Source organism: Copadichromis virginalis, linkage group LG19 (assembly GCF_057382275.1).
Source record: "Copadichromis virginalis isolate Kocher_CV1m ecotype Utaka linkage group LG19, C_Virginalis_male_GT1.1, whole genome shotgun sequence".
In the NCBI taxonomy this organism is placed as follows: domain Eukaryota; kingdom Metazoa; phylum Chordata; class Actinopteri; order Cichliformes; family Cichlidae; genus Copadichromis; species Copadichromis virginalis.
In genome coordinates this window covers 26940439-26968000 of record NC_140636.1, presented here as the reverse complement: position 1 = coordinate 26968000, position 27562 = coordinate 26940439, and the positions used below count along the sequence as shown (strand labels likewise).

Sequence of the window (27562 nt, the reverse complement as noted above, 5' to 3'; positions counted from 1 at the left end):
GATAAAGACCAATGTGGTGTTCTGTACCAGGCTGAAAGCAAGTGTATTTGTGCTCTAAAGCTGGTAACACTGTTTATGGCAGGGGTATGGAACTCCAGGCCTCGAGAGCCAATGTCCTGCAGGTTTTAGATGCGTCCTTGGTCCAACACAGCTGATTTAAATGGCTAAATTACCTCCTAAACATGTCTTGAAGTTCTCCGGAGGCCTAGTAATGAGCTAATCATTTGATTCAGGTGTGTTGACCCAAGGTAAGATCTAAAACCTGCAAGACACCGGCTCTCGAGGCCTGGAGTTCTCTAACCCTGGTTTATGGGGACTAACTTGCTTTTGAAGCCAGCCTCAAGTGGCCATTCGAGGAACTACAGTTTGTGGCACTTTAAGTTTTTCATTTTCCAACAGAAGCTGTGGCTTGATTTGTACAGAAAAACAAAGAATTTCTGCTAGACTACAACAAGAAAAGCCTGGAATAAAATAGTATTAAATACATAATTTACCACACATGAAATCAGTTAAGCTATACAAGGGTAAGCCAACAAAAACAGGACCATCTTTCCTCCGACACAGCTATTGTGATCTCTCAAACATTTTTCTCCATCTTGCGCTGTTGTCAAAATATGGGTTGAGCTAATTTAACACTCCACTTCTAAAAAGCAAAGTTTCTCTCCCCTGGACTTAAATTATAGGAGGAGGATAAACATGCTGTGCAACAACATTTAACTGCTGCTTTAATAACTGCCGAGGTAAGGGGGAGAAAACTTACTGCAAATGCTCCGAATGGGGTTTCAAATCACTCAACCTCCCCCAGAGTGAAAAATACCATCCTGACTTCACAAATTTTAGCTTGAATTAATACACCTCAGCTAGATCAGTGACTAACAAGGGAGCATTAGAAATGACAAAATACACTGACAAAAACACTCAGTTCCTCCAGGTTTGGTCAATATATCTGATTACCGGTATTTCGTGGATGGATTAATGGAGAGCTAAAGTCCAAACTGCTGGAGCACATCTTGTCCAGATCATCGTATTGGACACTTTTCAGATACAGCATGCAGCAGATTAGGCCAGAAAGACCTACTTTTTTGCCCATAATGCAAAAAAGAAGTTTCTTCACCTACCAATGAACTTATTCTCTGCAGGAAGGTGGAGGTCAGCAGTAAGCTCCAGGTTTCTTGTCCACTGCTCCATCCACTCTTGCTGGATATCTGTATGAAGGTTAAACATCTATTAACACATAAGAAATACTTGCCAATTTGATTCAACTGCTGAATAAAGTGAACTCTCTACTTTTATATTTTAATTTAAATGCTTTTCCAACGCCATTGTTTGCCATATAAAAGACAGAGATAAATGCTGGCATTTCTACTGCTGGCTCTGCTTTATATGTGGTTGAATACCACCACACAAGGGAAAAAAAGACAATGTATTCACTGAACGCTTACAATGTACGAAGCAACTGCTACAGTCACAGTAAAAACACACACACACACCCTCCACGTTGTATTGTGTGCCAAACCACTTCTCCCTGAGGGGACACTGGCCCTCATGTTCTGGTGACAACAGCATCAGGTTGGCTTTCTCAGGGGTGAGGAGAGACAGAGCTGCACTGATCACCTACACACACACACACACACACACACACACACACACACACACACACACACACACACACACACACACACACACACACACACACACACACACACACACACACACACACACACACACAAAATCAAATCAAAAGATGTTTGCAGCACAGAGAGAGATCATATTTCCTCCCTTTCTAAAGAACATCAACATTAATGGGAGACAGTTTTAGCAGCCAAAAACAATGAGACAAAAAAAGAGAACAGGCGTTAACACAAAAAATATGCAAAGCCACAATTAGACTGTAACTTTTGATGCAAAATAACATCCACCAGCAGAAAAGAGGATCTCAGCTCTAAGAAATATATTAGAAACAAAATCATTAAAGGAGCGATGAGAAACACATCTATATTTTTCTACCTTTGAGTGACCTGTTTCATTAACATCTTTATCTAAAAAAAGGACATTTTGCATTTTAGAATAAAAGCCCTGAAAGTGGTTCACTCCCAGAACTACTGAACTACTTACTTCTGGATTGAACTCAAACATCAACTGATCTCCTGTCAGGAAGTCTTCTTTAGGGAACAGTTGCATGTTTTCACAAATGTCCTCCACGTACTCTATAGGATCAATCTGGCAAAGAGAAAATCAAAATCGAGAGGCTTTACTCACACAATCTCATTGATAATAACAATGATACATTGCTACATGTCCAAAACACGGCAACTCAGCGACTAATGAAGGCTGTTAGCCTTACTTGCTCCTGATAGTGAAACTCATTTGCTTCAATCCTCTGAATCTCTTCATATATCCTGAGTGCACAGACAGACAGAAACAAAGAATTACAACTTTTATTCACCTCATAAAATTGCTTAGACGCCACAACACCAGCACTCTCTAAGACAGAATAAGGAACATAATAATAACAAAAATAATAAGACCATAAATATACAAATAACAGCCAACCACACATATTATGTTGTCACTATCTCAAATAAAGCAGCATTTACTACAACTACACAATGAGTCAGACAATCAAACAGACAGAAAATCCATGTTGTATATTTGATTTCAAACTGAGAAATATACCTATCTTATATCTACCTATCTTAGTGAGGATATTTTTGGAAAAATGAGGACCGGTGGACCTGTGTTCACTTTTATAGACCCCATTTAAAGCACTGTTTAAGGGTTAAGATTGATTTGAAGGTGTGTGTGAGTGAGAGAGAAAGTGAGTGAAAGAAAGTGCCTTTGCAGTGGACCAAGTGTCTGCAACATCTTCAGGTACTGGAACACGAGGCGAGTCACCTGTTAAAAGCCACAGACAAGCAAATTATTAGTGTATAACCACATTTATTGTTAGTAGAATTCCAGCAAAAAATGATTCCTTCCTTTCTGCAATCAATCGATATGGAGGTATTGTTAAGTTTTATGATCCATAACAATTACAGTGATGCCAAAAAGAAGTTGCCAATCATGTTAACTATGGTTACCTGATTATAGTCATTAGAACAGCTCTGAAAACTGAGTTGGAAAAAGTGGTTTCATTCAGAATACTAAACAGCTCAGTAATACATGTCTTGATCCCACTTTTAGAGAATCAGACATGTAAATGAAAATATCAAATCTCTGTTAAAGTAATAGTAAGAGTAAAAAAATAATTATTACCATTGAACAAAACCATTGTTCATCAGTTGTGACAAAGTAAAAAATCACTTACAATAACTTAAAATTAGTATTTTCTAACTCCAGACATCAATTTTAAAGGGGCCTTTTGATATTTTGAAATATGCATTTGCTTCCTTGCCCAGAGTTATAAAAAAGATTGATGCCTCTCTCATAGCAGTACACCAGGTATGAAGCTACTGCCAGTAACTGATTTGCTTAGCTAGCACAAAGACTGGAAAGTCCACTGGTTTCATAGTCTCGCTAATTAATACATAATATCTTCATTACAGTGGAATTATGCACCAGACTGTTTCTTGCCAAGACCAGCTACGAAGCAGACACTTTAAAAATGCAGGCAGATTTTTATGGTCTCAGTCTTGTTGCAAAATCTGATCTTTTTTCCACTAGTGTCTGTACACAGTTTGTGGCACAATCCCCAATCCTTGTGAAGACTGTACAAGTAAGAAGCAGCATGCTTATTCATGAGCATATGAGATGCAGGTGGGGTGCATTCTGTTATCTTTGAATAGCACTAGAATAGCTGTTTGTCAGTGTCCATTTTTATGCTAGTCAAGTTAGCCAGCAGTAGCCTCATAATAAATACAAAAAGAAATTGTCCTTTTTGTATTTATGGTGCTCTTTGCCTGCTATTATGTTTTACTTTTTGATTTTTATATGTGAAAAGTGCTATATAAATAAATTGTACTTACTTAAATGAGAGCTGTATGCTTTCTGTAATACTCTATGGGCTACCTAAGGCAAGCTCCAAGCAAAGTTAACCCCTTATACAAATACAGCCTTAAACCTGTGAGGGAACACTTTTCTGAACTGCAGGAGGTTTTTATTGCCGGCACCAGTTTCATATTAAGTTGGCTTGCTGTGTGTCTAACAGGAGGAGAAGGCAAGGCAAGGCAAGGCAAGGCAAATTTATTTGTATAGCACAATTCAACAACAAGGTGATTCAAAGTGCTTTACAGAGACATTAGAAACAAAAACAAATAAAAAGCATGATTTAAAATTAATTAAAACAAGCAAACAAACTAACTAACTAAACACACACATTTCACACCTGTTCGCGCGATCTGAACCCTTATCGTAAGGGGAGCTACCAGTCCTTCTGTGGACGAGCTACTTTCTATTTTAAATTCCCTGAATTTAAAATACTCTCTAGACCCAGTCTAGACCCAGTTGGGGAGCTACCCAGAGCTCTAATCCCACACCTGTTCGCGCGATCTGAACCCTTATCGTAAGGGGAGCTACCAGTCCTTCTGTGGACGAGCTACTTTCTATTTTAAATTCCCTGAATTTAAAATACTCTCTAGACCCAGTCTAGACCCAGCTGGGGAGCTACCCAGAGCTCTAAACCCACTTAACAAACAAACAAACAAACAAAACAGTATATAAAATCAAAACAGATAAAATCAGAACAGTAGATAAAATCAGTAGTTAATGTAAGTTTTGAAATTTAAGCTTAACAAACAAACAAAACAGTATATAAAACCAAAACAGATAAAATTAGAAATAGATAAGATCAGTAGTTAGTGTAAGTTTTGAAATTTAAGCTTAAAAGTGTGGATTTGGTGCTTTATTCAAATGCAGCTGAGAACAGGTGAGTCTTCAACCTGGATTTAAATAAACTGAGTGTTTCAGCTGATCTGAGGCTTTCTGGGAGTTTGTTCCAGATATAAGGAGCATAAAAGCTGAATGCAGCTTCTCCGTGTCTGGTTCTGACTCTGGGAACTGATAAAAGACCGGATCCAGATGACCTGAGGGATCTGGAAGGTTCATACTGGGTCAGCAGGTCACTGATGTATTTTGGTCCTAAACCATTCAGAGCTTTATAGGCCAGCATCAGAACTTTAAAGTCTATCCTCTGACGGACAGGTAGCCAGTGTAAAGACCTCAGAGCTGGACTGATGTGGTCCACTTTTTTGGTCTTAGTGAGGACTCGAGCAGCAGAGTTCTGAATGAGCTGTAGTTGTCTGACTGATTTTTTAGGTAGACCTGTAAAGATGCTGTTACAGTAATCAAGCCTACTAAAAATGAATGCATGGACTAGTTTTTCCAGGTCCTGTTGAGACATCAGATCTTTTATCCTTGAAATATTCTTGAGGTGATAGTAAGCTGACTTTGTTATTGTCTTAATGTGTTTTTCTAAGTTTAGGTCTGCATCCATCACTACACCCAAATTTCTCGCCTGGTTTGTGGTTTTTAGATGTATAGATTGAAGTTCTCTGGTGACCTGTAATCGTTTTTCTTTGGCGCCAAAGACTATTACTTCAGTTTTGTTTTTGTTTAGTTGGAGAAAATTGTGGCACAACCAGTCATTGATTTCCTCAATGCATTTACCAAGAGCCTGTACAGGGCCTCGGTCTCCTGGTGACATTGTGATATATATTTGTGTGTCATCTGCATAGCTGTGGTAGTTTATTTTGTTGTTCTTTATAATCTGTGCCAGTGGGAGCATGTAAATGTTAAACAGAGGGGGTCCCAAGATGGAACCTTGGGGAACTCCACATGTGATACTTGTCTGCTCAGATGTGAAGTTACCTATTGATACAAAGTATTTCCTGTTTTCTAAGTATGTTTTGAACCAGTTTAGTACAGTTCCTGAAAGACCTGCCCAGTTCTCCAGTCGTTTGAGTAATATGTTGTGGTCAACTGTATCAAATGCTGCACTGAGATCCAGTAAAACTAGGACTGACATTTTTCCACTGTCTGTATTCAGACATATGTCATTAAACACTTTTGTCAGAGCGGTTTCAGTGCTGTGGTTCTGTCTAAAACCTGACTGGAAGGCATCGTAGCAGTTATTCTGTGTTAAGAAGTAATTGAGCTGTTGAGAAACTGCTTTTTCAATGATCTTACTTAAAAATGGGAGATTTGAGATCGGCCTGTAGTTGTTCATTTGTGTCTTGTCAAGATTGTCCTTTTTCAGTATAGGTTTGATTACAGCAGTTTTTAGTGGTTCTGGAAACACACCTGATAATAAAGAAAAGTTGACGATCTGTAACAGGTCTGACTCTAAAGTCTTTGAGACCTTTTTGAAAAAACTTGTTGGCAGGACATCTAAACAGCAGGAGGAGGAGTTCAGTTGACCTAAGATGTCCTCCAGGTCTTTGCTGTTAATAGGGTGAAACTGTTTGATGGTGTTTAAACAGCTTTTCGGTGGACACAGTACATATCCTGGATCTGCTGTTGATGTTCCAACTGCTTGTCTAATCTTTTGGATTTTGTCTGTGAAGAATTTGGCAAAGTCATTGCAGGCCATGGTTGAATGAAGTTCAGCTGCCACTGGCACAGGAGGGTTTGTTAGCCTGTCAACTGTAGAAAATAAGACCCGAGCATTATGGCTGTTTTTAGTGATGATGTCAGAGAAGTAGGACCTTCTTGCACTCCTCAGTTGTAAATTATAATTGTGAAGTTTCTCTTTATAGATGTCATAATGAACCTGGAGGTTTGTTTTTCTCCATCTGCGCTCAGCTTTCCTACACTCTCTTTTTTCATTTTTCACCAGTGTGGAGTTTCTCCATGGAGACTTTTTCCTTCCAGAGATAACCTTCACCTTAATGGGGGCAATAGTGTCCATTACATTTAACATTTTTGCATTAAAGCTATTGACGAGCTCATTGACTGAACCTTTGGACAGGTCAGGTGTTAATGGGAAGACCTGGTTAAAGATCTCACTACTGTGTTCAGTTATACACCGTTTTGTGATCACTGCTGTTGATATATTTGTGTGGGCTGAGATTTTACTTTCAAAGAAAACACAGTAATGATCAGATAAGCCCACATCAGACACAGTAATGTTTGAAATGCTCAGGCTCTTGGAGATCAGTAGGTCGAGAGTGTGTCCTCTATTATGTGTGGCCTCTGTTACATGCTGAGTCAGCCCAAAGTTGCCCAGAGTGTTACTCAGGTCTTTAGTCCCTTTGTCCTGAGGGTTGTCCACATGGATGTTAAAATCCCCAACAATAATTACACAGTCGAAATCAACACAGATCACAGACAGCAGTTCACTGAGGTCATTAAAAAAGTCTGTGCAGTATTTGGGAGGCCTGTAAACATTAAGAAACACAACTTTGGATGGGGCCTTCAGCTGTAAAGCCACATATTCAAAAGACTGAAAACTTCCAGGAGATAGCTGCTTACATTGAAATGATTCATTAAATAAGACAGCAACCCCTCCTCCTCTCCTGCTCACCCTGGCCTCACTGATAAAACTGTAGTTAGGAGGGGTCGTCTCGATGAGAACAGCTCCACTGTTATTTTGGTCCAACCAAGTTTCAGTTAAAAACATAAAATCAAGGCTGTGCTCAGTGATTAAATCATTAATTAAAAATGTTTTCCCAGCTAAAGATCTAACGTTTAATAAAGCCAACTTAAGTGTTTTAGAGGCATTACTTGTCCCCTCGTGTTTGGGAGCAGTCTGTGGCACACAAGGTATGTTTACTATGTTTAAAGATCTTTTAGAGTGCAGCTCTCTGTGTTTTGACCAGGCCACATGTCTCCTTCTGTCACCTAAAAGTACAGAAATTTTAAAACCTTCTAGTAAACAGGGTCCCAGCTTCTCCTGGGAAAAGTCACCACTGCCATAATCCTCGCAGCCCGGACCCTCCACACATCACACATCAGACTGCGGAGACAAAGCATGAAGGTGGTAAGGAGGAACTAAGGGGGGCGAGGCTGGGCAATGTGACTTCGATTGCTCTGTTGAGGGTGGGGCTCGGTGGCGAACCTTTGGCTGCTTTGGTGGGGGGTTTATGGGGGACAAAGAGGGATTGGGCCGGGGGGTAGATCTGAGCCCAGCATTGACCCGCTCCATCATCTCTTCAGTGAATTTCAGGTGTGGGGAGGAGGGAGAAAGGGAGGGGGAGGAGGGTGATGGGGGTGATGGCCTGTCAGGGGTTTGGGGGACTGGGGAAGATCCTGGTCCTGGTCGTTGGTGTTGTTGAGAGAGTTGGAGGCAAATAGGGACCCCTCTTCTTGCCTCAGATGTCTCTCCTTTCTGAGGCTCTTCCCGGGTGGGGGCAGATGGAGCTCCTCCTCAAGGTTTCTGCTGGGCTTTGTCTGTTCTTGGAGTACTGTTTGTTCTTCTTTATGAGATAACTCCTCGTTTATCTCAGCCTTGGCTCCAAGCACAGATGGATGACGTATGGAATAAAACAAGTTGAAGGTGAACAGTTTCACCCCTGACTTGTTAAAATTAAATCCATTTGCTTTAAACAGATGCCTGCGTTCCCAAAAAATATTAAAGTTGTTGATAAAATGCACTGAGTGGTCAGCACATGCTGATATAAGCCATTTATTCAGTGTAAACAGCCTGCTGAATCTCTCGTCTCCTCCTCTGACCGGCGGTACAGGTCCACTGATGAATACAGCTGCATTCAGAGAGTTTACAGTGTTTAATAATCCAATAAAGTCCCGTTTCAGAACCTCCGATTGTTGTTTGGACACATCGTTTGACCCTGTATGCAGGACAATGTTTGTCACAGTTGGATATTCATCTGCAATTTGAAGAATTCTCTCCTTCAGGATGTTGACCATATCGTTAGGAAAGCAGAGGACTTTAGTGTTCTTACCGCACATGCTTTGTACATCCTTTACAGCAGAGTCACCCACAATCAGCGTTTCAGGCCTAGCCTTTAGCTTTCCCCGTGGATTTTCAGGCCTTACTTCGCTACTTTTAGATGGATGGTTGTCCGATATAGATCCAGGGTCCTTTGATAGTGGAGCAAATCTGTTCTGCAGTTTCACATTCAGTTGGGTTTGTTGTTAACCTTCCTATTCACGGTTGTCCAGTCCTGTTTCCTCTCGTATACAGGGGTAGAAGAGCTTCTCTGTCTCGTAGGAAGTGAAGGCCAGTCGGTTTCAGAGATTTCAGCTCACTGTGCCCTGCCTGTGGTACGTCCTCCCCCTTCCAGGAGACATGATTTATGTCTTGGTTTTGCACCAAGACAGTCCAAGGGGGGATTATCGCTTGAGGATTTATAATAGTGCACAAAGTCTACTTTCTTGGTCATGTTATCTGTGCTCCTTAGCTGTGTGCTAGCTTGCTCATCGCTATTGTTTTGAGTCAAAGGCAAGGTTGTTTCATTTCCACACAGTCCATTTACCTCCACGTTTACTTCTAAGCGATGAATTTTTGTCTCCAGTGCTGCAATCTTCTGCAGGAGGCTGTGGTAGTCATCTGTGGAGAGGGAAGGCATCTTGTTGCTAGTTAGCCTAGCGGTTAGCACCTTTCTAGGCTATCGAGGCTGCTCGGTGCCCAGACGCTGTAATCAGGCTTCAGCTGTGTCTAGGCCACAGACACACGGAGCGCTGAGGATAAGGTAACTATAAAAATGTTGCTGTTTCTGTTAAGAACACTTTAGTCCTAATGATCTATAAGTGTCCAGAAGCTATCGCAGGTAAGCTCATATGGAAAAAGGGAAAAAATCAGCATAAAAATCGGTAAAAATCAATAAAAGAAGCAAAGCATTTAGAGAGCAAAGAGATGAAGCGTCCACACTCAGAAGTGGGAGACATGTCACTGGTAATCCAATGGCACACTGTAATTTTGATGTCAAGCTTGACACACTTTAGTGTCATCCACCTCGAGTCTGCTGATCAAGTCATTTTATTTAAAGAACAATTTTTTAAAGACGAGAAAAAAAAGCTAATCTATATAAGCCAAAGTCCGCATAAGTATATAACCAAGTGAGTGATAAGACTTTTGAAGGTTGTAAGGTTTCCCTTTGTAGTTAAAATTCCATTGACCAACAATGTTTAAGCAGCCTTTGTAGATAAGCAGTTCATATGAAGTTCAAAAGGACTTTATCTGCTGAAAAGGAAATCTTGAAACCATTAACTATTGTTTCACAAAAGCTTTATATTGGCCTTTTCACCATTTATAATAAGCAACAAGTCAACAGGAAAGTCTTGTCTGGATATCCCTCAAAAGTAAGCTTTTGTCGCCATAGGGCAAACTAACTGAAGGTGTTCCCAGATCCAGATCATCATGATTATGCACTTAGTTACTGGCCCTTAACAAAACGATATACATACTTTAGTACACTGGTATTACATATTCCTAATTCCATTGTTAGTCTTCCCACAAAAAAAACAGAAGACTAAAAAATGTCTAAACCTAATCTGACAGCAAGGAAAAACAAAAGTCGTGTGTAGTACTTCCATTACTACCTTCTGTTGAACCTCAGTAACTGACTGGATTGTGTAGTTGATCGACTTGTTCGGGTGTACCACCAGAAATATATCACTAACTCTTACACTTCACTTCATTTCATATTATTATCCATAAAACTCTTGTGAGTTTGTCAGTGAATTGAGAGGTTATTCTGCTATTGATCCAAATAAACAATATTCTTGAGGTTGTTTAAGTATTTATACGGAAATTACCTCAGTAACGGTGAACAGGATATTTTTCCATTGCATACTTAAGAGTACGAAATGGTCCTCTTGTCAAATTATCAGGCACTGCCTTTGTGTTAAATACAAGAGTTGCCATAGCAACTGACGCACAGTGCTTCCTTGACCTTAACTGTTGTATGCCAGCTACTTCCAGTATCTTAATAATGAAGAAAACCTGACTCTTTATGATATGACAATTAATAATAAACCTTGCGTGGGAGATTGATGCTTAAACCGCTGATTAATTTAATTTGCCCAGTCCCAAGGTTTTTTTCCTTTTTATTTTGAAAGAAATGCAGAGGAAATAACAAATGTTAAGAGTTTTCTTTACCTTGTAGAAGTTTTGGAAACCCTCATCAGTTAGGGTGATGGAGATTGAAAAGATGGAGTAGGTGGTGTTTTGGTCAAAGCCAGTTTCACTGTTTCCTCCAAACAAAGCCACAGCCCAGCACCTTTGAAAATGCAACATAGAAACATAACAATAAATTACCACAAATAGGCCTTCGACTAAAGAATTACTCACTGTTGTATGCGGTAAAATGAATGAACAATAAATAGAGGGCATTCAAGACATGTCACTTGATGACTCCTGGCTGCAAACACTTCACTTTCTACTGGGTGAGTGAACAGTCACAAAAATACATGTAATATTAAATCATTCATTTGAACAGCTTACACACATTTGAGACTTGTTGGACCATAAATCAAGGTGAACACTTCAGTTGTTTAAGAGTATAAAGACATCTTTCATTCATCTGATGATGCACTTAAAGGACAAGTTTGGTTGAGAAGTCTGCTCTGTATCAGAATAGGCTACTAGGAGGAATCTAAAACCTTTCTATACTGCAGTCTTTATACTGCACTTACAAAAATGTACTATTACATGGCGTATTTCTAATGGATTTATCAATGGTAAATAATCAGCAAGAACATGGTATGATAATTTGAGGCCTCTGATCAGTAATGTTCTACAGACGGACATAGAGATCATTTCCAAATCTGACAGAGCAGGACAACATGTTCCCATTTTCAAACCCGTCTCTTGGCCCTTTTTGCTAGGATTGTCTGAATTCAATAAAAACAACCACTCCACTGCCTTTGCAGTTTGGGAATTAAGTCAAAGTACACTCAAATTTCACTGTTGTCATTTATCAACAATTGAAAGGATTATAAACACTAAATAGGAGCATTCTTTTACACTATCCAAGTGGTGCTGATGGTAAAGGGAGCATTGGATGGGCTCTTGGTAACGTGGGATGACACAAGGTTTGGTAAATCACTTCACCACTTAGCAACAAGAGGCTGAAATGCACTTGTACAGCCATATCCAGAGATGAGAACGTATGAATCACATTGTCAAGTGGGATGGCAAAGTGTATAGTATGAAGATTGGGCTCAAACACACAGGGCTGGCGCAGAGCGGGAAAAAAAGCTCATGTATACCCAGCAAATTGAAGAGCTTTTAATTGGGTTTTGGAGTGCCCTCAAATCAGAAAAACAAACAGACAGAAGCAATAACACTCACTTCTTCCTAAGCACTGAGAGGATGCTTCCTGTGCCTTCATGGCCAATCAGCCAAGAGATGTAGTGGAGAGGCTTCACTCTGACGAAAATGAAAAGTAGAAACAAAAAAACATTGATGCAATCCATCTACAATCAGGGGAAAAGCATGGTATCTTTTGACTGACCCAATTCTATATTTATATAAAGAGACATCAATGCAAATCAAATGCATGCGTGGGGAAAAAACAAAACAAAAGAATTTGATGAAATTTCTCTCAAGAGATGGAGAGCATTGTGTGACTCTATATTTGTTGTATATGTTCTGCATGGCGCTCACCTGTAGTATTTCTCCTGAGGAGGAAGAGCCCAGGTGATATTCAGTGCATGAACTTTCCCGACGGGGACAACTGTGAATGCAAACAGGTGGAGAAACACCATCAAGCACCTGAATCAAACGGACACTTGGCCTGGAGAAGTAAACCTGACATCAACAGAAAAAGCAAATGGAACCACTGATTTTTTGATTCAGAGCTCTTTCCTCTTTCTGTTACATATATTTTAAATAAAACTGCATAAAGGCAGCCTATTTTGCATGCTCTTATTTTCGTATGCTAACATTAAACTCTGCCAATTACTCCCAACTGTTCAGCCATCTAGAACACTCCGTTTCCACTATTCTTGGGTCTGTATGTCAGTGATAAATGATAACCCCATTAATGTCATCAAAATTGCTTGTCTAAGAAAGTGGATAAACTGAGCATCAGCAACAAGTCCCTGTACACAATAAAAAATATTTGTACATTCTACTCATTTTCAGTTTTAACTATGTGAAAAACTACTTTAGCAGAGTCCATGAATAAAAATATGGAGCTGGAAATGAGAACAACAAGTCCCCTTTAAAACTGCAATTTGAATCAGCTTGACAGCCTCGAGTAACTCGTCTCAGCTGACATATTACACATTCTGGTCCTCAGTGGCTCTTTTGAATACATCCGGACTCATTATAAATGTCTTATATGCATCATCACAGGGACTGAGTGAAAGCTGTTTTGGGATTAGTGTCACTTCAAGATGTGAAGTGAATTATTTCTTTGTGCTCAATAACTAGCCAGTTGGCTAATAAGCAGAGAAGCAAAGGATTTCACAGGATGTGTCCCGATCATGTCAGGGCTTCTACTGGCCCAAATGTAGAAGGCAGTAATGGATCCAATGTGCTTGTTCTAAATAAATGGTCTGAAACTGGATATGAGATTTTAAATGAGACAGTATGTTTTTATTAATGATGACAAACTACTCTGGAGACCCCGGGCTACAAGTCATTGATCTATGGAGGACCCAAAGGTCCAACTTTGAGAACCACTACTTACATAACCTGTTAGGGCTTATTTATATGTGGGAACCTGCAGTACACCAGATGTGCTTAGAGATATCCGGTAAGGTGTATCAGTACCTCTGTAGAGCTTGCTGAAAGCCGTTGTGTCAAAAGGATCCACCATATCAGAGAAATCTGGCTTGGGCAAACCACTACAAACACAAAAACAATACCATCACTTAAACAGTTCCAAGACGTAATTAAAGCGACTTCAACCCACCCTTATGTTTTAAGTAACATAGAAAACAGTTAATGGAAAAGGTTTCAAGTATAAGATTGAGGATGGATGTCTCCAATTACTGTTTACACAATCGGGGAAGTAATAGCACATTATTTCTGTCAGGCAGAGCTATAAAATCCTTTCATTCATTTAAAGCTTGATGAAAATTAATTTAGTTCATCTAAAGAAGTTAAAGTCACTTCAGGCAATTTTACAAGGATAGATGTGAGCATGTGGAAATGTAATCCTTTAATTGAAATGAAAGCCTTAAAAACTGGAGGTTATGTGCTTTTTATGTGTGTAACAGTGACTCTGATTCACTAAAAAAAGGTTCTGCAATGACTCATAAAGCATACGGAAGCGGTGCAGCAAAAAAACACAAACATAAAAAAAAAAAAAACACTAATTCAGCTCAGCTCCGCTTTAGGGAGAAGAGATCCCTTCCAGGTGCATCATTTTGAAGAAGAAAAAAAGCATCTGAGATGAAGAAAGCGGAGAAAGAGATGGTAAAAAGGCTTGACATTTACATTTGAGCAAAGGATATTGAGACTCAATCTATATAGCGCCAGCTTCTCATCACAGCAACTGAGAGCCTCTTCTTGAATACTCACTTGTTAGGCACCTTGCTGAAGATCTCTCTGACCCACTCCTCCAGAGTGTCCAGCTTCTCTAAAGGACGCAGTGAGTGAAGGAGGATAAATTAGAGTTTGAGTGCGTTTCAATTATTCTGGCTGAAAACAACCACTTAGATTTGGGGAGAAGTCAGTGCAGTAACGATACATACTAAAATGCTTGCTTTAAAAGAAACTATGTTACAGTGTGGCTTTACATGCTTTAATTTAATGCTAAAATGTAAATGAAAATTCACGAATTTCTGTGTTTCCAACTAAATAAGGTAGAGCCTTCTTCCTTTTAATTATTGCTAATGCAAACAAACTAAAAGCCTACATTTAGAGCTTTTACATTATTGTATAATGAGATGCAGCTTTTGTATTTTGCATTGCAGCCTTTTTTTTACAAACATTTTAATGTATAGCATGGTTAATTTAATTGTGACAGCTTTTTCCTATGCATGTTTCAAATTACTAAATGGAAGTCAAAGTTGTTTTTCAAGACTAGAGTACATAATTTTAATTCAATAACAAAGGAGCAATTGTTTACAATGCTCTTCTTTATTCTTTATCCCTTCTTTTGTGCCAAGTCAACAGTCAGTTCACACTGTTGCCTCACAGCAATATGGTTACTGGTTCGAATTTGCCAGCCAGCTGGGGCTTTTCTGTGCTCTCTACGCTTCTATGAGTTCTCTCCGGGTACTCTGGCTTCCTCACACAGTCCAAAGACATGCTTGTTAACTGGTGATTCTAAATTGGTTGTAGGTTTGAATTTGAGCATGGATGGTCGTCTGTTTCTCTGTGTTGGCCCTGCAACAGGCTGGCAACCTCGCCCCATGACAGCTAGGATGAGCACCAACTCCCCCGTGACTCTGAACCAGACAAGCAGTCGAGAAAATAGATGCATGGATGGACTCTTTAATGAAACATGATGTAAAAACCAGGTAGGATTGTTCAGCTGGGCTTCAAAACAGATGTTTCCCCTTGCTGATATGGAAGCTCCTAAAAACAGCTTTTTCAGGCAACACTGATCGATATTATAAGCAAAAATCCTTTGGCCTATAGGTTGAAAAAGTTTAACCGCACTCTCCAGTCAGATGCCTGAGGTTAATTTCACCTCTGAACACAACCAGAATGATTAGTGCAATGTAGTGACATCATAATGACCTAATGCACACAGGTGCAGACATATATTACTGCACCAAGCAAGTCAAAGCGCTAGAGGTGAACAAAAAATTGAAGCGAGCAAAGAGAAAAAAAGGTGCAATTTTATGAATATTATAAAACCCATATTATAAAACCTTGCAAGGAAAGGTGTTTGCAATCATCAGCAGTTTGATGCTTCATCATTTTCCAACAGAAATGATGGTTATAAATATTTCCGGTTGTTTTACTCCAATTAGCGATCTACTATAACACCTTTGCATCCCTCTACACTGGCAGAATCTTAGACAACAAAAGAGGTGCAACAAGAGTGAATTTTACTGAGGGCGAGTAAGTGTTTCATGAGGATGGCATTTCTCAGCACCAAATGTCAACACTTCATCATTTTACTTGTATGCTGTAGTTAATTAGCTGAGTGATATTTTCTGTGAAACCAAGAAAATACATTAGATACTTTGTATGTGACTTTGTTTTGAGTAATACAGCAATTCGAGCTGATTCGGGAATGATTATCTACAGTTGGCTGAACATGGATGAAGTGGATCCTCATTTGAGATAATGATCGTCTGAATTTTTGATTAATCCACAGATTGCTTTTTCAATGAATCGGTTCATTTGGTGTATGAAATTATTGAAACAAATTACATTTCTGTCAATCTACTAATCGGCTAGTTCTTGATGCATAATAAATGGGAATGATTTTCCTGACCTTTTGACTGCACAGCCAGAGTCATGTAGTGGGCAGAGTAGTATTTCTTCCAGAAGGCACGCAGCCGCTTATACACATTGATCTTCATTCTTTTGGGCTCCTGCTTCAGTGTCTCCGCATTCCCTGGTATTGTGACAAGTTAACAATCAAGTGACAAACATAATACATGACAGAGAGGAGCCCTAACACATGCAGGGATATGAGAAGGCAGGTAAACTGGTGCAGGTTTCAGCTCTCCTGTTTGTTATTGCTGAACATACCCCAAGGAGGCCCTGCGTGTATTATTTGTCCCAGCAGTTGTTTTTACTAACTCACCCCAGCAGAACTTGCCCATAGGGTGTCCAGGTTTGGCCAGACTGCCAAATAGCATCTCCTTCCTGTGGGAGTCAGATGGCTTAGCCAGCTGGTACTCTGATAGACAGACGGAGGGACACAGGAAAAGGTAAGATGGGACAAAAAAAATGCAGAAAATGCACTAAAACACTTTATATGAACCAGGATTAATTTCTCAGAATGCAGGAGTGATGCACATAGGCACCAAGACCCACCACTGTCAACAGCCTCCACTTCCCTGTCAATGGCATCCCGAATCATTAGGGGGCAGATGAAGAACTGTGCCCACCTGAGAACAACAGGACAAAGTGGTAATGTTCAGAAGCAGACAGAGCACAGATCAGACATAAACATTTAGATGTAGATGGACGCACATGACAAACAACATCCAATATATATCCAAGTGCACACCATGATCCACACTACATCTATCGGCCTCTGAGATCTGAATATATGACATCCAAGTTTCACTATTCTTACTTCATATCACTTACTTTATACATCCACACTGTTTAGATTGAACTAAACCCATAATTTAACTAAAACATGGAGCGACATCAGACATACCAGTGGTTTAAATGTAACTTTAAAGTTTGAAGTTATTACTAAAAGAGGATTTAGACATAATTTAAATTCAAACTGGCAGTGTCCAAAAGCATTTCCTTCGTCTCCTACTTCCCACTATAATTACCAGGTAAATGCGTCTCTTTGATTCACCCGTTCAGTTTATGAATTCAGCTTGCTAACTAAATTTGATATGGTTAGCTGATAACTTGCCAAACCACCCTCTGATCAAAATAAGGTCATTTCTGGCAATATTTGGACACAATGGTTTAACGGCAGTCAAAACTGCAATAGTGAGGTTTCAAAATGTAGAGTCCACAAACCCATGGATGATGTCTCGGTGGCTATTTCCACAAAGCAAAAATATTAGGACTGAAGAGTAAAAGCGAGCGCTAACAGGGAATATGCCTGTAACGTGCCACACATTTTCACAATATAATCATCAGGTCTGCTAGAACTTTCCTTTGGTAAATTATGCTCTAGCATGTTAAGTGCCTTACTGTTTGGATTAGACCATAGATTTTCCCTTATAGCCTCTATGAGTCTTTGGTTTCAGTCTAGTTACTAATTGTTAATTGTTCTAACTTGTCTCCGTTGCTTCATATGAGTTTATATTCTCCTTTTTCTTGTTTCTGTCTTGTGTTTACCTGTAAATCCTCACCACCTCGTAAGGATGACTGCTCGAAAAATAAGATAACAACCAAAAACGAAAAAGCCCAACTGACTCCTAACCTGTCAAGAGCCTCTTTGAAGTTTTTCCTCTGAATGTCAAACTGGAAGATGGTCCTCTCACAGTCCGTGGAGGCATTGTCGCTCCCACCGTGCTTCTTGAGGAAAGCATCAAAGCCGTTTTCTGATGGATACTTCTCACTGCCCATGAACACCACTAGGCGACAACGAAATCACAGTAAGGGTGATAAGGGAGAAGGGATTACAAATCATCAAAAAAAAAAAAGGAATCCAAAGAAAATAATCTATTAAAGCTACTTGCACGATGTGTCTTTTGTCGTTTTCTTATTTATGTGGACAATGAGACAAATGCAGACAATAACACATCACATTTCTGGCTCAGCTTTAATAGAATTTTGATAACTCTGTCTCAGATGAAGCCGCGTACATAACTCTAAATAGTGCCGGGAATATTTGGTGACAGCATGAGAAAAGGTTTCCTTTCAGAATGATCATTTGGAAACAATGTTCAACAATCACAATTGGTAGAGGAGACAGATAGCAATTTCTCTGCTGACAGTAGCATCAATAGATTGGATTGCAATTCTGAAGTTATGTGGCATTTTGTGCAAGCCTAGCTTTTTTTTTTCCCCCAACTGAAAAATATCTTGCTTGCTTCCTCATAGTGAATGCAGTGATTTCTTGCCTTGTTCTTGTAGGTGATGTAAAGTTAATCTGCCAGCAAGGCAAGGCACACATTAACCCACAGGCCCCAGATTTCCAGGAGCCCCAAAACCCCACGAACAGTGTAGCGTCACTTGGTTGGTAGTAAATTAATTATTTGCACCTCACATTCTAAGACTTTCCTTATGCAGGAATACATTAATTTTTGCTTATATTATGTATAGGAGTTAAAAAAAAGGGACATTCAGTAGGAGAAAGCTGCAAATGTTCAAAAGCAACTGGTATACAACAATCTTTGCTGGATTGTTTGCTGTTTACTGTATCTTGGGATACATTATCATGCATTCTATGTAGTAAATGGGCATTTGTAAGTGATGAGTTAGATGCATAATGCACAGAGAGCAGGCAGAAAAGTGGGTCAAATAGAGCCTGAAAACTAATTTTTTGCCCTGTGGCCCCACAGTGGGTAGATCTGGTCCCTCTGGAGATGGATATTCTGGGAAATGTCACATATTGTTAACTGATACTGAACGAGACAAAAAAGGCTAAGAGGCACACTAAATAATTAAAACAAACTACACAAGGATGCATTTAAAATTAGGATGTGTGATAGGAAACATTGAAAACATATCTGAGGATGTATCTGGGGACGGAGAAACCACTGAATTAAAGAACAATGAAAACTTTTTTTAAAAAAAGATGACAATACTTGTCTACTGGATTAATTACTCACTGTGTTCCAGAAAGTGAGCTAGGCCGGGGAGATCGCTGGGGTCACTGAAGCTGCCCACACCAACACACAACGCTGCCGCAGACTGAAACACAGGATATCGAGGCATATCTGAGTCTGGCATTGCACTTCAGGGAAAACTTGAATGATACTCTGTTTATCTTGCTGCCAAAAAAGGCCATAAAGACAGAAACCAATGTAATAAAGTATTGAGACGCAGGCAACAAAATTGTTGAGTTTGATAGTTTTATGGCCTTAGCTGACAATATCAAAAACTAATCTTATCTTTTAAATGCCAAAAGCAATATATGAAAAGAACTTTCAGGTACAGACATGTTTAAAGTAGTGTTAGCTCCTGATGCTTACTGCACTGGGGTAGTTCTGATTGATCTAATACTAGGCATTAGTGGAGACCCTCCAATCATCCACCATCTGAAACAAGCCCATATAACACCTCTGATGCATAAGGTAAGGTAAAGACGCAACAACAATGCAGAGAAAACAGAAAACCCCAACAATCACATGACCCCCTATGAGCAAGCGCTTTAGCGACAGTGGGAAGGAAAAACTCAATTTTAACAGGAAGAAACATCCAGCATAATCATGCTCAGGGTAGAGCAGCCATCTGCCATGACTGGTTGGCATGAGGGGAGGAAGACAAGACAACGACAAGCTGTAGACGAGAGCCAGAGATTAATAATAATAATAACTAATGATTAAATGCAGAGAGGTGCATAAGCGCATATATGTATATGGCTCAGAGACCAGCCACATACGTAGTTTACTAAAGGCAGAGGAATTGAGAAATCATAGGGATTTGCATGTCATAAAGGCAAATATTCATTCATCTCTCCACCTACAGACTCAAAATTTAAACTATCACAACTATTTTTTATCATTTGAGAAGGCGTGCCTTCACCAAGAAGTGAAAATACAAAGCAAAGAAACACCTCGATCATCTCCTGAAATTAAGTCAAGGATTTAACACACCCAACCTAACACAGTGCATTAACATGCTTATTCATTCCGATATTGTCGCAATTACTTATTATCAGCAGATTAGACATGCGAACCTCACATCTACAGAGATGCTGTCAACAACAACATCCAGCTAGCGTTAGTCTTGTTTTCTAAAGCTCACACTTTGATAAAGACTTTGATTACATTCTCAGTTTATTCGTCAACTGCCCCAATCCAACAAAGTTAGAGCCACCGACACCCTATACTCACTGCAGATGAACCCCAGCAAGGGTTGTCTGTCTTACAGCAGCCACTGTAGCTAAGAGTATACACTTGAATCGGGAGTGGAAAGAAAACAAAATTCTGTAGATTGCAATCTACTGACATCTAGTGGTGAGATTTTAAACATTGTAGCTTTAAGCCAACTTTCTCGTCATTGGTTCGTATCTGCAAAAGGAGGTTTGAGGAAAGGTGGGTGGAGCTTCTGAGCGTTGAGATATCCACTCCAACTTTTATGTTATTAAAATACTTTTTAAATGTGCAATATTGCCATTGTTTTGACAGTGAGTACTGCAGGGCATGAGCAAAGTCTTGGCGGGGATAGCTCAGTAGGTAGAGTGGTTGCCCCATGATCGGAAGGTCGGGGGTTCGATTCCCCTTAACAGCTACCCTGAGGTACCCCTGAGCAAGGTACCGTCCCTACACACTGCTCCCCGGGCGCCCAATGGCTGCCCACTGCTTCACTGAGTGAATGGGTTAAATGCAGAGAGCAATTTCCCCACGGGGCTCAATAAAGTACAATAATGTACACACTTTCTTCTTCTTCTTCTTCTACTTTAAAGCTTGTAAAAAATCAAACTTGTCTTTATTTTCTTAGAAGAGATAATGATAGAACTAAAGTGTGTTTTTTAAAGTATTTTGTTGACTCTATTTACCTATAGGGGATTTTCACAAGCTTCACTGAAGAGGTATGTGCCACACTGCTAGATCTCTTGCACCTCTTTTGCGTTACCCCACCATGGAACATTTTCTAGATCTGCCACTGATCATATATAAAAACAGCTGTCTGAAACAAAGCATTTAGTGCAGTCTCAAGCCTGAGCACATACCCTGAACTCTAAATGTTTGAAACTCTGGCTGTATTTCATCAGAGTATTAGCCACTGTACATGTTGCAGAAAATATAGAAGAGCATAAAAGATGCACCTTAAATAGTGTGTGGAGTAATGGTGTCAATTTGTTTTTTACATTATTTCAAACAGTGTAGTTTTGCAAAACATAAATAAAGTCTATATGAAATGCTCTCTTGTTTCCTGTACCTGTTTCTCTGCATTTCCTTTCTTCTTTTTCCCCTCATTGTAATCATCTTCATCATCGATGCCCTCATCTTCGTCATCTTCCTCAGACCCATCTTCTGATCCATCTTCAGATTCATCATCGTCCTCCTCCTCCTCTTCTTCTTCACCTTCATCTGATTCTCCATCTTCTGTCGGTCCACTGTAATCTGAGATGAGCAGAGCTCGCAGCCCGTTTTCTAACACAATGTACCTGAGGAGAGTAAAGTCAAAGGTGAGATAACACAAGGAGAAGCACTGTGGTATCAATTGAGTTTTAGAGCCTTCACTGCTTTTTCTTAACAGCTTAACAGTTATCCCTTTGCAGATTGTATCTTATACCCTTTCAGCCCATCTTGTGCTGTGCTTTTTCACAGCAAATATTCCATCCATGCCCCACAGAGGCCTGAGGCACTGATCTGTGCTTAAAGCATGAAATCATCCCATCAGACTACAATAATATTGCACTGATCCAGCTGGATGGGAGGCTCAATATCATTTTTGGATCTGGGTTAGTGGATCTGGGTCGTTTTGTCAGCACTTTCACAGTCATGAATGCAGAACTTTAGCAAGATGTATTTCATTACACATGAAATCCTATTAATACCTTCGAGTGAGAATAACATACATAATAGAACAGATAAATCATGCAACTTTTCCTTTCTTTAAACAGCATAATGAATTATTTAAATCCTCATGGGAATCTGGTAGGAATGCTTGACTGTGCGGTAGAAGAGTTTTTGTTTTTTTTACCTGTACTGTTTGGGATCACTGGGTGATTTGATGATCTCTCTGTCACCGACATTATCCTCAGCTTCCCCCCCTCTTCCCGAGTCCCCGGCAGCCTGAATTTCCTCCCGGGACGCCGGCTCTGTAGCTTCTGCTGAAGCTCCCACTTGGACCGAGCCCGGAGAGTCAACCGCCGGAGCGTTTCTTGACTTGTTTGTTTGCGGCATCCTCGACAGAGATGACGAGACTCTGGCACTGCAGGCTGACAGCCAGGGGCGACCACAAACAACAGGACAAGTCGCTGTCAACGGCAATTTACTCCTTAGCGCGGCAGCACACCGTGTAAGCCTGGACAGAGCAATGATGAAGACCTGACATACGAGTGTGGGGGAGAAAAAACAAAGCTAAAGTTCAGCGCTCTGCGTCTAAAACAACACAGATTAACCAAGACTCTCGCTGTGGCGTGGGCCTATAGATGTGAAACTGACCTGTCACACACATATGGACACACACAACACCGGCTAGCCAGCGCCCACAATACAGCTATTCATACAACTGTCTGGTGGTTTCGCTCTATTCAGCTGGATGTCAGCTAAAATCCGACCCTGTCTCACCAGCCCGCAGCGAAACCTGAACCTATCATCTCACAGACCACCAAGAGCAAGTGGACATTTGAGAGGAAACACGAGTGAGAGAGGAAGGATTTAATGTTAACAAGCCGTGTCTGGTTCTGTTAGATGGTATTTGACACAAACAAAATAGAGCCGGAGTGTTTATTTTTTAATCTACTTCTACTTCTTCTTTTTTTTCTTTTTAGAAATACTTCACGAAGCCGGTCAAAAACAATGAAGCCATACCTCTCTCTGCCGACAGCAGAAGGGCCTCGGTGCCTGCGAATGTCCCCCACAGCAACAACGAGTGCTGTGATTTGTTGAGAGGAAGACGCGCTGAACTATGACGGCCGACGATTGGCTCTAGAGACAAGGAGGCGTGGTTTGGGTGTCAACACGTGTGCGCTGAGCAGTCAGGAGCGGTTACGTTGTAACAAGCTTCAGGCCCTGGACGGGCAACGACAGGCAGCCACCTGGATGCAAACAGACATCTGTTTATGATTATGACCAATAGACTGATAATATATCTTACCGGCCGCTTGTCATAACAGGTAAATGTCTTAGTTTCTCATCTCCTCATGCAACATGAACTCTCAGAGCTCTTTGAAGTGAATGCTGTCTTGTCAGCTAGTGACATAATAATAATAGTATCTGTACTTCAGAAAAACTGCCTCACCACACAGGTTGCACTTGTGAAGTCTTCACATATGGATCATTGGGTTAGGGACCACTAGGTGGCAGGCACAGGCCACGGGGGATAGGGGGGCGGGGGGGGGGGGATTTACTCCAGATCCTTGAGGTTTATCTAGCTTTAAGACTTCCATTAGAGGACTATCCTTTAGTGTTGTTTTCATCAAATGCCAAGAGCTTTTAAGATGTGCATTAATGCATTCAGCACATTTGCAGGGAGATACTTACCACAACAGATGAGAAGATAACAAGAGGGGGAAAAAAGAAAGTTTTATTGCCCCACATTACAGCATTTGGGTATGTTAACAAAAAGACCTAAAGCGAGGGTTTACTGAATTGGTCTAATATACCTTTACTTCAAACGTTATGTCACAGTCAAAGAGTTAAAAGCATCATCCTATGAATAAGCCACGTTGCCATTTGTCCAGCGCTCCTCCTCGGCCTTCACTCAGCAGCGTGTTGGCATTTCCCCCCCTCCGCTGTGCCAATATGTCCTCCCCCTCACTCACCAACTCTCTCTTTTCCTCCCTGTCTGAAGCCAATCTGATTTGCCCCTGGGCTTCTGTCGGCAGAAAGAGGTGATAAACACCGCAACCATGACAACCGGCGAGCCAGACACACGCCTGAGTTCCTGGATCCTAATGGCTTCACTTGGCATCCTCTCCTCTTTTAATTCATCAGGTCCGGCCTTCACCTGAGTTGATATTAAGGCTCTCTGGACAGATGAAGGCGCCGTGATTCCGCTACACTTTGAGCTCTCTCATCCAGTCTTTTAAGATAAGAGTCTATCAGCTTGTGAGATGAAACAGTGTTAACACTAAAGCATGCACACTGCTTTAATTAGACCTCAGGAATTAGTCACTGAATAAATATTTCCTCTGTCTGGATAGTATTAACGCAAATGCAGGAATATTGATTCTTCTGACAGCGATTTTCACAAACAAATCCTACTGATCACTAATGGAGCCTCTGTGAAAACACTGTCACTGGGACAAGGCATGTGAGCACAAAGCGATTGCTCACCCAAAATTGCAAGGCCGTGGTAATAGCAAGGATAAGCACCGTATTAGAAACTCTGTGAAAGTGCCTTTATGTGTGTCTCCATGCGAAAACTTTCAGAGCAAAAATGGCAGGCTTGAGCTGGTGATCGATTGGACGGGCGTCCACAGACTGTGAACCTCACCTTTAACGCTAACACACATGGCCTTTTCCTGGTAAAATATATTGTATTCGTTTGGCTGCAACGTGAGCCATCATAATTTTCCGCCTTTTTTTGGTCCCTCTGTATGACTGAGCCCAAATTGAAGTTCACATCGGGCACCTCAGGCCTGCCCAGCAAAATGTGTCTGCGTGAAAATGGAATGTAGAATGCAGCCAGCTGAATCAACATAGGTAATATGAATGTGTCCCCCTCGGACACCTTCCTTGAGTCACGGGAAGCAGCAGCAGCAGCAGCCTTTACCTTAAGACTCTGAGAGGGCAAGGTTCCCATAGCAACTGATTTGAATCCTAATTAAAACAGGAGATTTGATTAATTAGTTCAATGATGTGTGTGTGTGTGTGTGTGTGTGTGTGTGTGTGTGTGTGTGTGTGTGTGTGTGTGTGTGTGTGTGTGAGAATGTGTGTGTGGCATGACTGTTTGCATGTGTGTGGGAGTCTGCATGTTCTCGTGAGTCACGATGTATCTCGTGTGTAAATGAGGATGGGGAGGGGTGGTGGTTTTATATATGCCTATACGTGTGTGTTTATGTGTGTGTTCGTGAGCCTGTGAGTAATCCTTTGAATCACTGCCGTGTCTCCAGCATGCGTGTGTGTGTGTGTGTGTGTGTGTGTGTGTGTGTGTGCTATGTCTCCCGGGAGGCTTGTCCTTGCCTGCAGTACTACTGTGTGAATCAGAGGTGAGGCCTTTGGAGTTGCCCTCTGCTTTAATCTGGAGCTAATGACAGAACCACCTGCCCTCCTGGCCATCCTCCCCCTCCTTCCAAATACCTATTCCGTCTATCTGTTGGCTCCCTCTTGCACTCCCCCCTTTACATGTTCAGCCAACCCTCACAACCTTACCCAAAATGCTCACTGTCTCCCTCCCACACTCAGCTTGTTTTATTCCCTTTTTCGCTCCTTCTGTCCCTCTTCTCTTTCACTTGCTTTCCACATCCTGCCACAGAGTGCATGATACTTCTGCCTGCATCTCTGATTGCCTCATCGCATTGAGTAAGCAGAGACTAGGGGGCAGTGCAGGCCCCAGTGAAACTCAAACACGTGTTTGGGGACGACTCAACGCTATGTGAGCAAGATGTAGCTTTAAGGAGCTCTTTCGACCAAGGAATAATCTGCGTCCTTATTCTTGTTGGTGCTCGTTCTTAAGTCTTGAGTTTGTGTGCCCTCACGCACGGAAGCCAGTCCCGCCGGAGATCGCGTGAGCGAAGGCATAATTGGAAAGAGCTGCAAAAACTGGGATGACCACTTTGTGTGATGTGTCCTCGGTGGAAAGAAAGATGGAGTGAGCAGGGAGAGGAAAACAAAGGAGGAAGAAATCAAAGCAAGTAAACCAGACTGAATTGACAAGAGCCCACAGGAGAATCAAAGTAAGAGAGTAACGAGGAAAGAAGGGGAGAGAGAAGGAAAGGAAGGAAGAAAAGATGTGTATTAAATAAGGAATAAGGAAAAGTATGCTCTGACAGAAAATAATTCACATGAGAGGAAGGGAAAGCCTTTGGAGAAGGAGCAAGCGGAGGAGGAAGAAAGGAGAAGTGGCTCAAATGAAACAGCATGACTCCCCATCCATTTCAACACTGGACAGCTCCATAGACAGCACTAGGCCAGTATAAATAGATCCCCTACTTTAGAGGCCCCGTCAACACTCTAAAAAAGTACTTTATGTGCTCAGAGCGGCTCCTGCCCCCAGAGAACAGACACACAGGTATCTGATGGTGCCTGATAACCATCTTCACTCAGTTCCTCTCCGTTTGTTTTCTTAATTTAGGGAGCCTCCACGGTTCAACAACAACACCTCTGTGAGAAAAGAGTGTTTTTCTCCCAAATTCTCCATCACGGGCAGCATTCTGCCCTGAGGTGGACAGTAATAACCCCAGGTCTGGCATCACATTACCCCTGTCACAGAGATTACAGTAATATCTCAGGACAAAAACCCCATGCGTGATTGAAGCTTATTTATAAACACAAGCATCCCTGCATGGTCTAGGCGAATTAAATGTGTGCATGCCTCAGTAAGCAATCCCCACGAATGCATGTGTTCATGTGGCTGGGCATACATGCCCCGCATTAGCCAGCCTGTTTCCATTGCGAGTGAGCGTTAAGTAGCCTTGTGGGGAAGCTGTAATACAGACTAATGCACCTGAGAGCCCTGAAATCTATAACCATCATCTACATCTCCCTGATATTACTGGAACCGTCTTACTGTTTCTGATAGGAATCTCCAGAGGACACCCCCCCCAATCTTTACTCCTGTAAGGAGAGAGAGAAAGAGAGAGAGAGAGGAAAGAGAGCACTAAGGGAGAAATGCACCTCTCCATTTCCTCAAGGTTATTCACCTTAATGCACGCTGAAATCAATGTGAAATTGAACTGAAAATTGAACTTTCAGCTCAGTAATGTGGAAGACATGTTGTTATTAAATCTTTTCCTATAGCCATGAAACCGGCTGACTGATAGTTGAACGCTTTTGAATGCGTGTTTTCAAAACCATGGCACCATGGGGTGTTTTATTGAGACCCTCCCCTTGGTCCGCTGGAGACGCCGGGCTTCACGGGGGCTCCATAGCCGCCACTTAGAGAAAGTATCGATGGAGCATCAGCCACCTAGCAGGCTGTGATTAGCTGATGTGGGGAGCTCAATTCAGCGTTGGTAGGGGGGCTTCATTGCTCTCGATCTGGGCGGCATCTGTTGCGCCCACCACCCCCGTTTGGCAGGACAGGTGTTTTGATGTAGGCCGCGCACAAACTTCTGGGTCTCGCTGTAATCTCCGCTGCGGCCCCCCTCATAGAAGTCACCACAGT

General features: G+C 41.2%; 1 protein-coding gene across 2 annotated transcripts in view; it reads right to left on the bottom strand.

Annotated features, from left to right (window-relative positions):
- The window catches only part of LOC146686294 (nardilysin-like), a 32241-nt gene extending 9068 nt beyond the window's left edge, over window positions 1-23173 (bottom strand). The window contains exons 1-18 of one of the 2 annotated variants that reach the window (XM_085440618.1): window positions 23104-23173; window positions 22271-22617; window positions 21503-21731; window positions 19228-19309; window positions 17874-18027; window positions 16793-16866; window positions 16560-16655; window positions 16245-16367; window positions 14372-14429; window positions 13619-13692; window positions 12506-12575; window positions 12191-12268; window positions 10997-11117; window positions 2837-2895; window positions 2345-2399; window positions 2116-2220; window positions 1491-1614; window positions 1119-1205 (exon numbers count right to left, since the gene is read on the bottom strand). In XM_085440618.1, the coding sequence (XP_085296744.1) occupies window positions 1119-1205; window positions 1491-1614; window positions 2116-2220; window positions 2345-2399; window positions 2837-2895; window positions 10997-11117; window positions 12191-12268; window positions 12506-12575; window positions 13619-13692; window positions 14372-14429; window positions 16245-16367; window positions 16560-16655; window positions 16793-16866; window positions 17874-18027; window positions 19228-19309; window positions 21503-21731; window positions 22271-22473 (1792 nt within the window). In that variant the 5' untranslated portion in view covers window positions 22474-22617; window positions 23104-23173. The remainder of the gene's footprint in view (window positions 1-1118; window positions 1206-1490; window positions 1615-2115; window positions 2221-2344; window positions 2400-2836; window positions 2896-10996; window positions 11118-12190; window positions 12269-12505; window positions 12576-13618; window positions 13693-14371; window positions 14430-16244; window positions 16368-16559; window positions 16656-16792; window positions 16867-17873; window positions 18028-19227; window positions 19310-21502; window positions 21732-22270; window positions 22618-23103) is intronic. The other variant, XM_085440619.1, reaches the window with a different exon arrangement.
- Between the last annotated feature and the right edge of the window lie 4389 nt (window positions 23174-27562).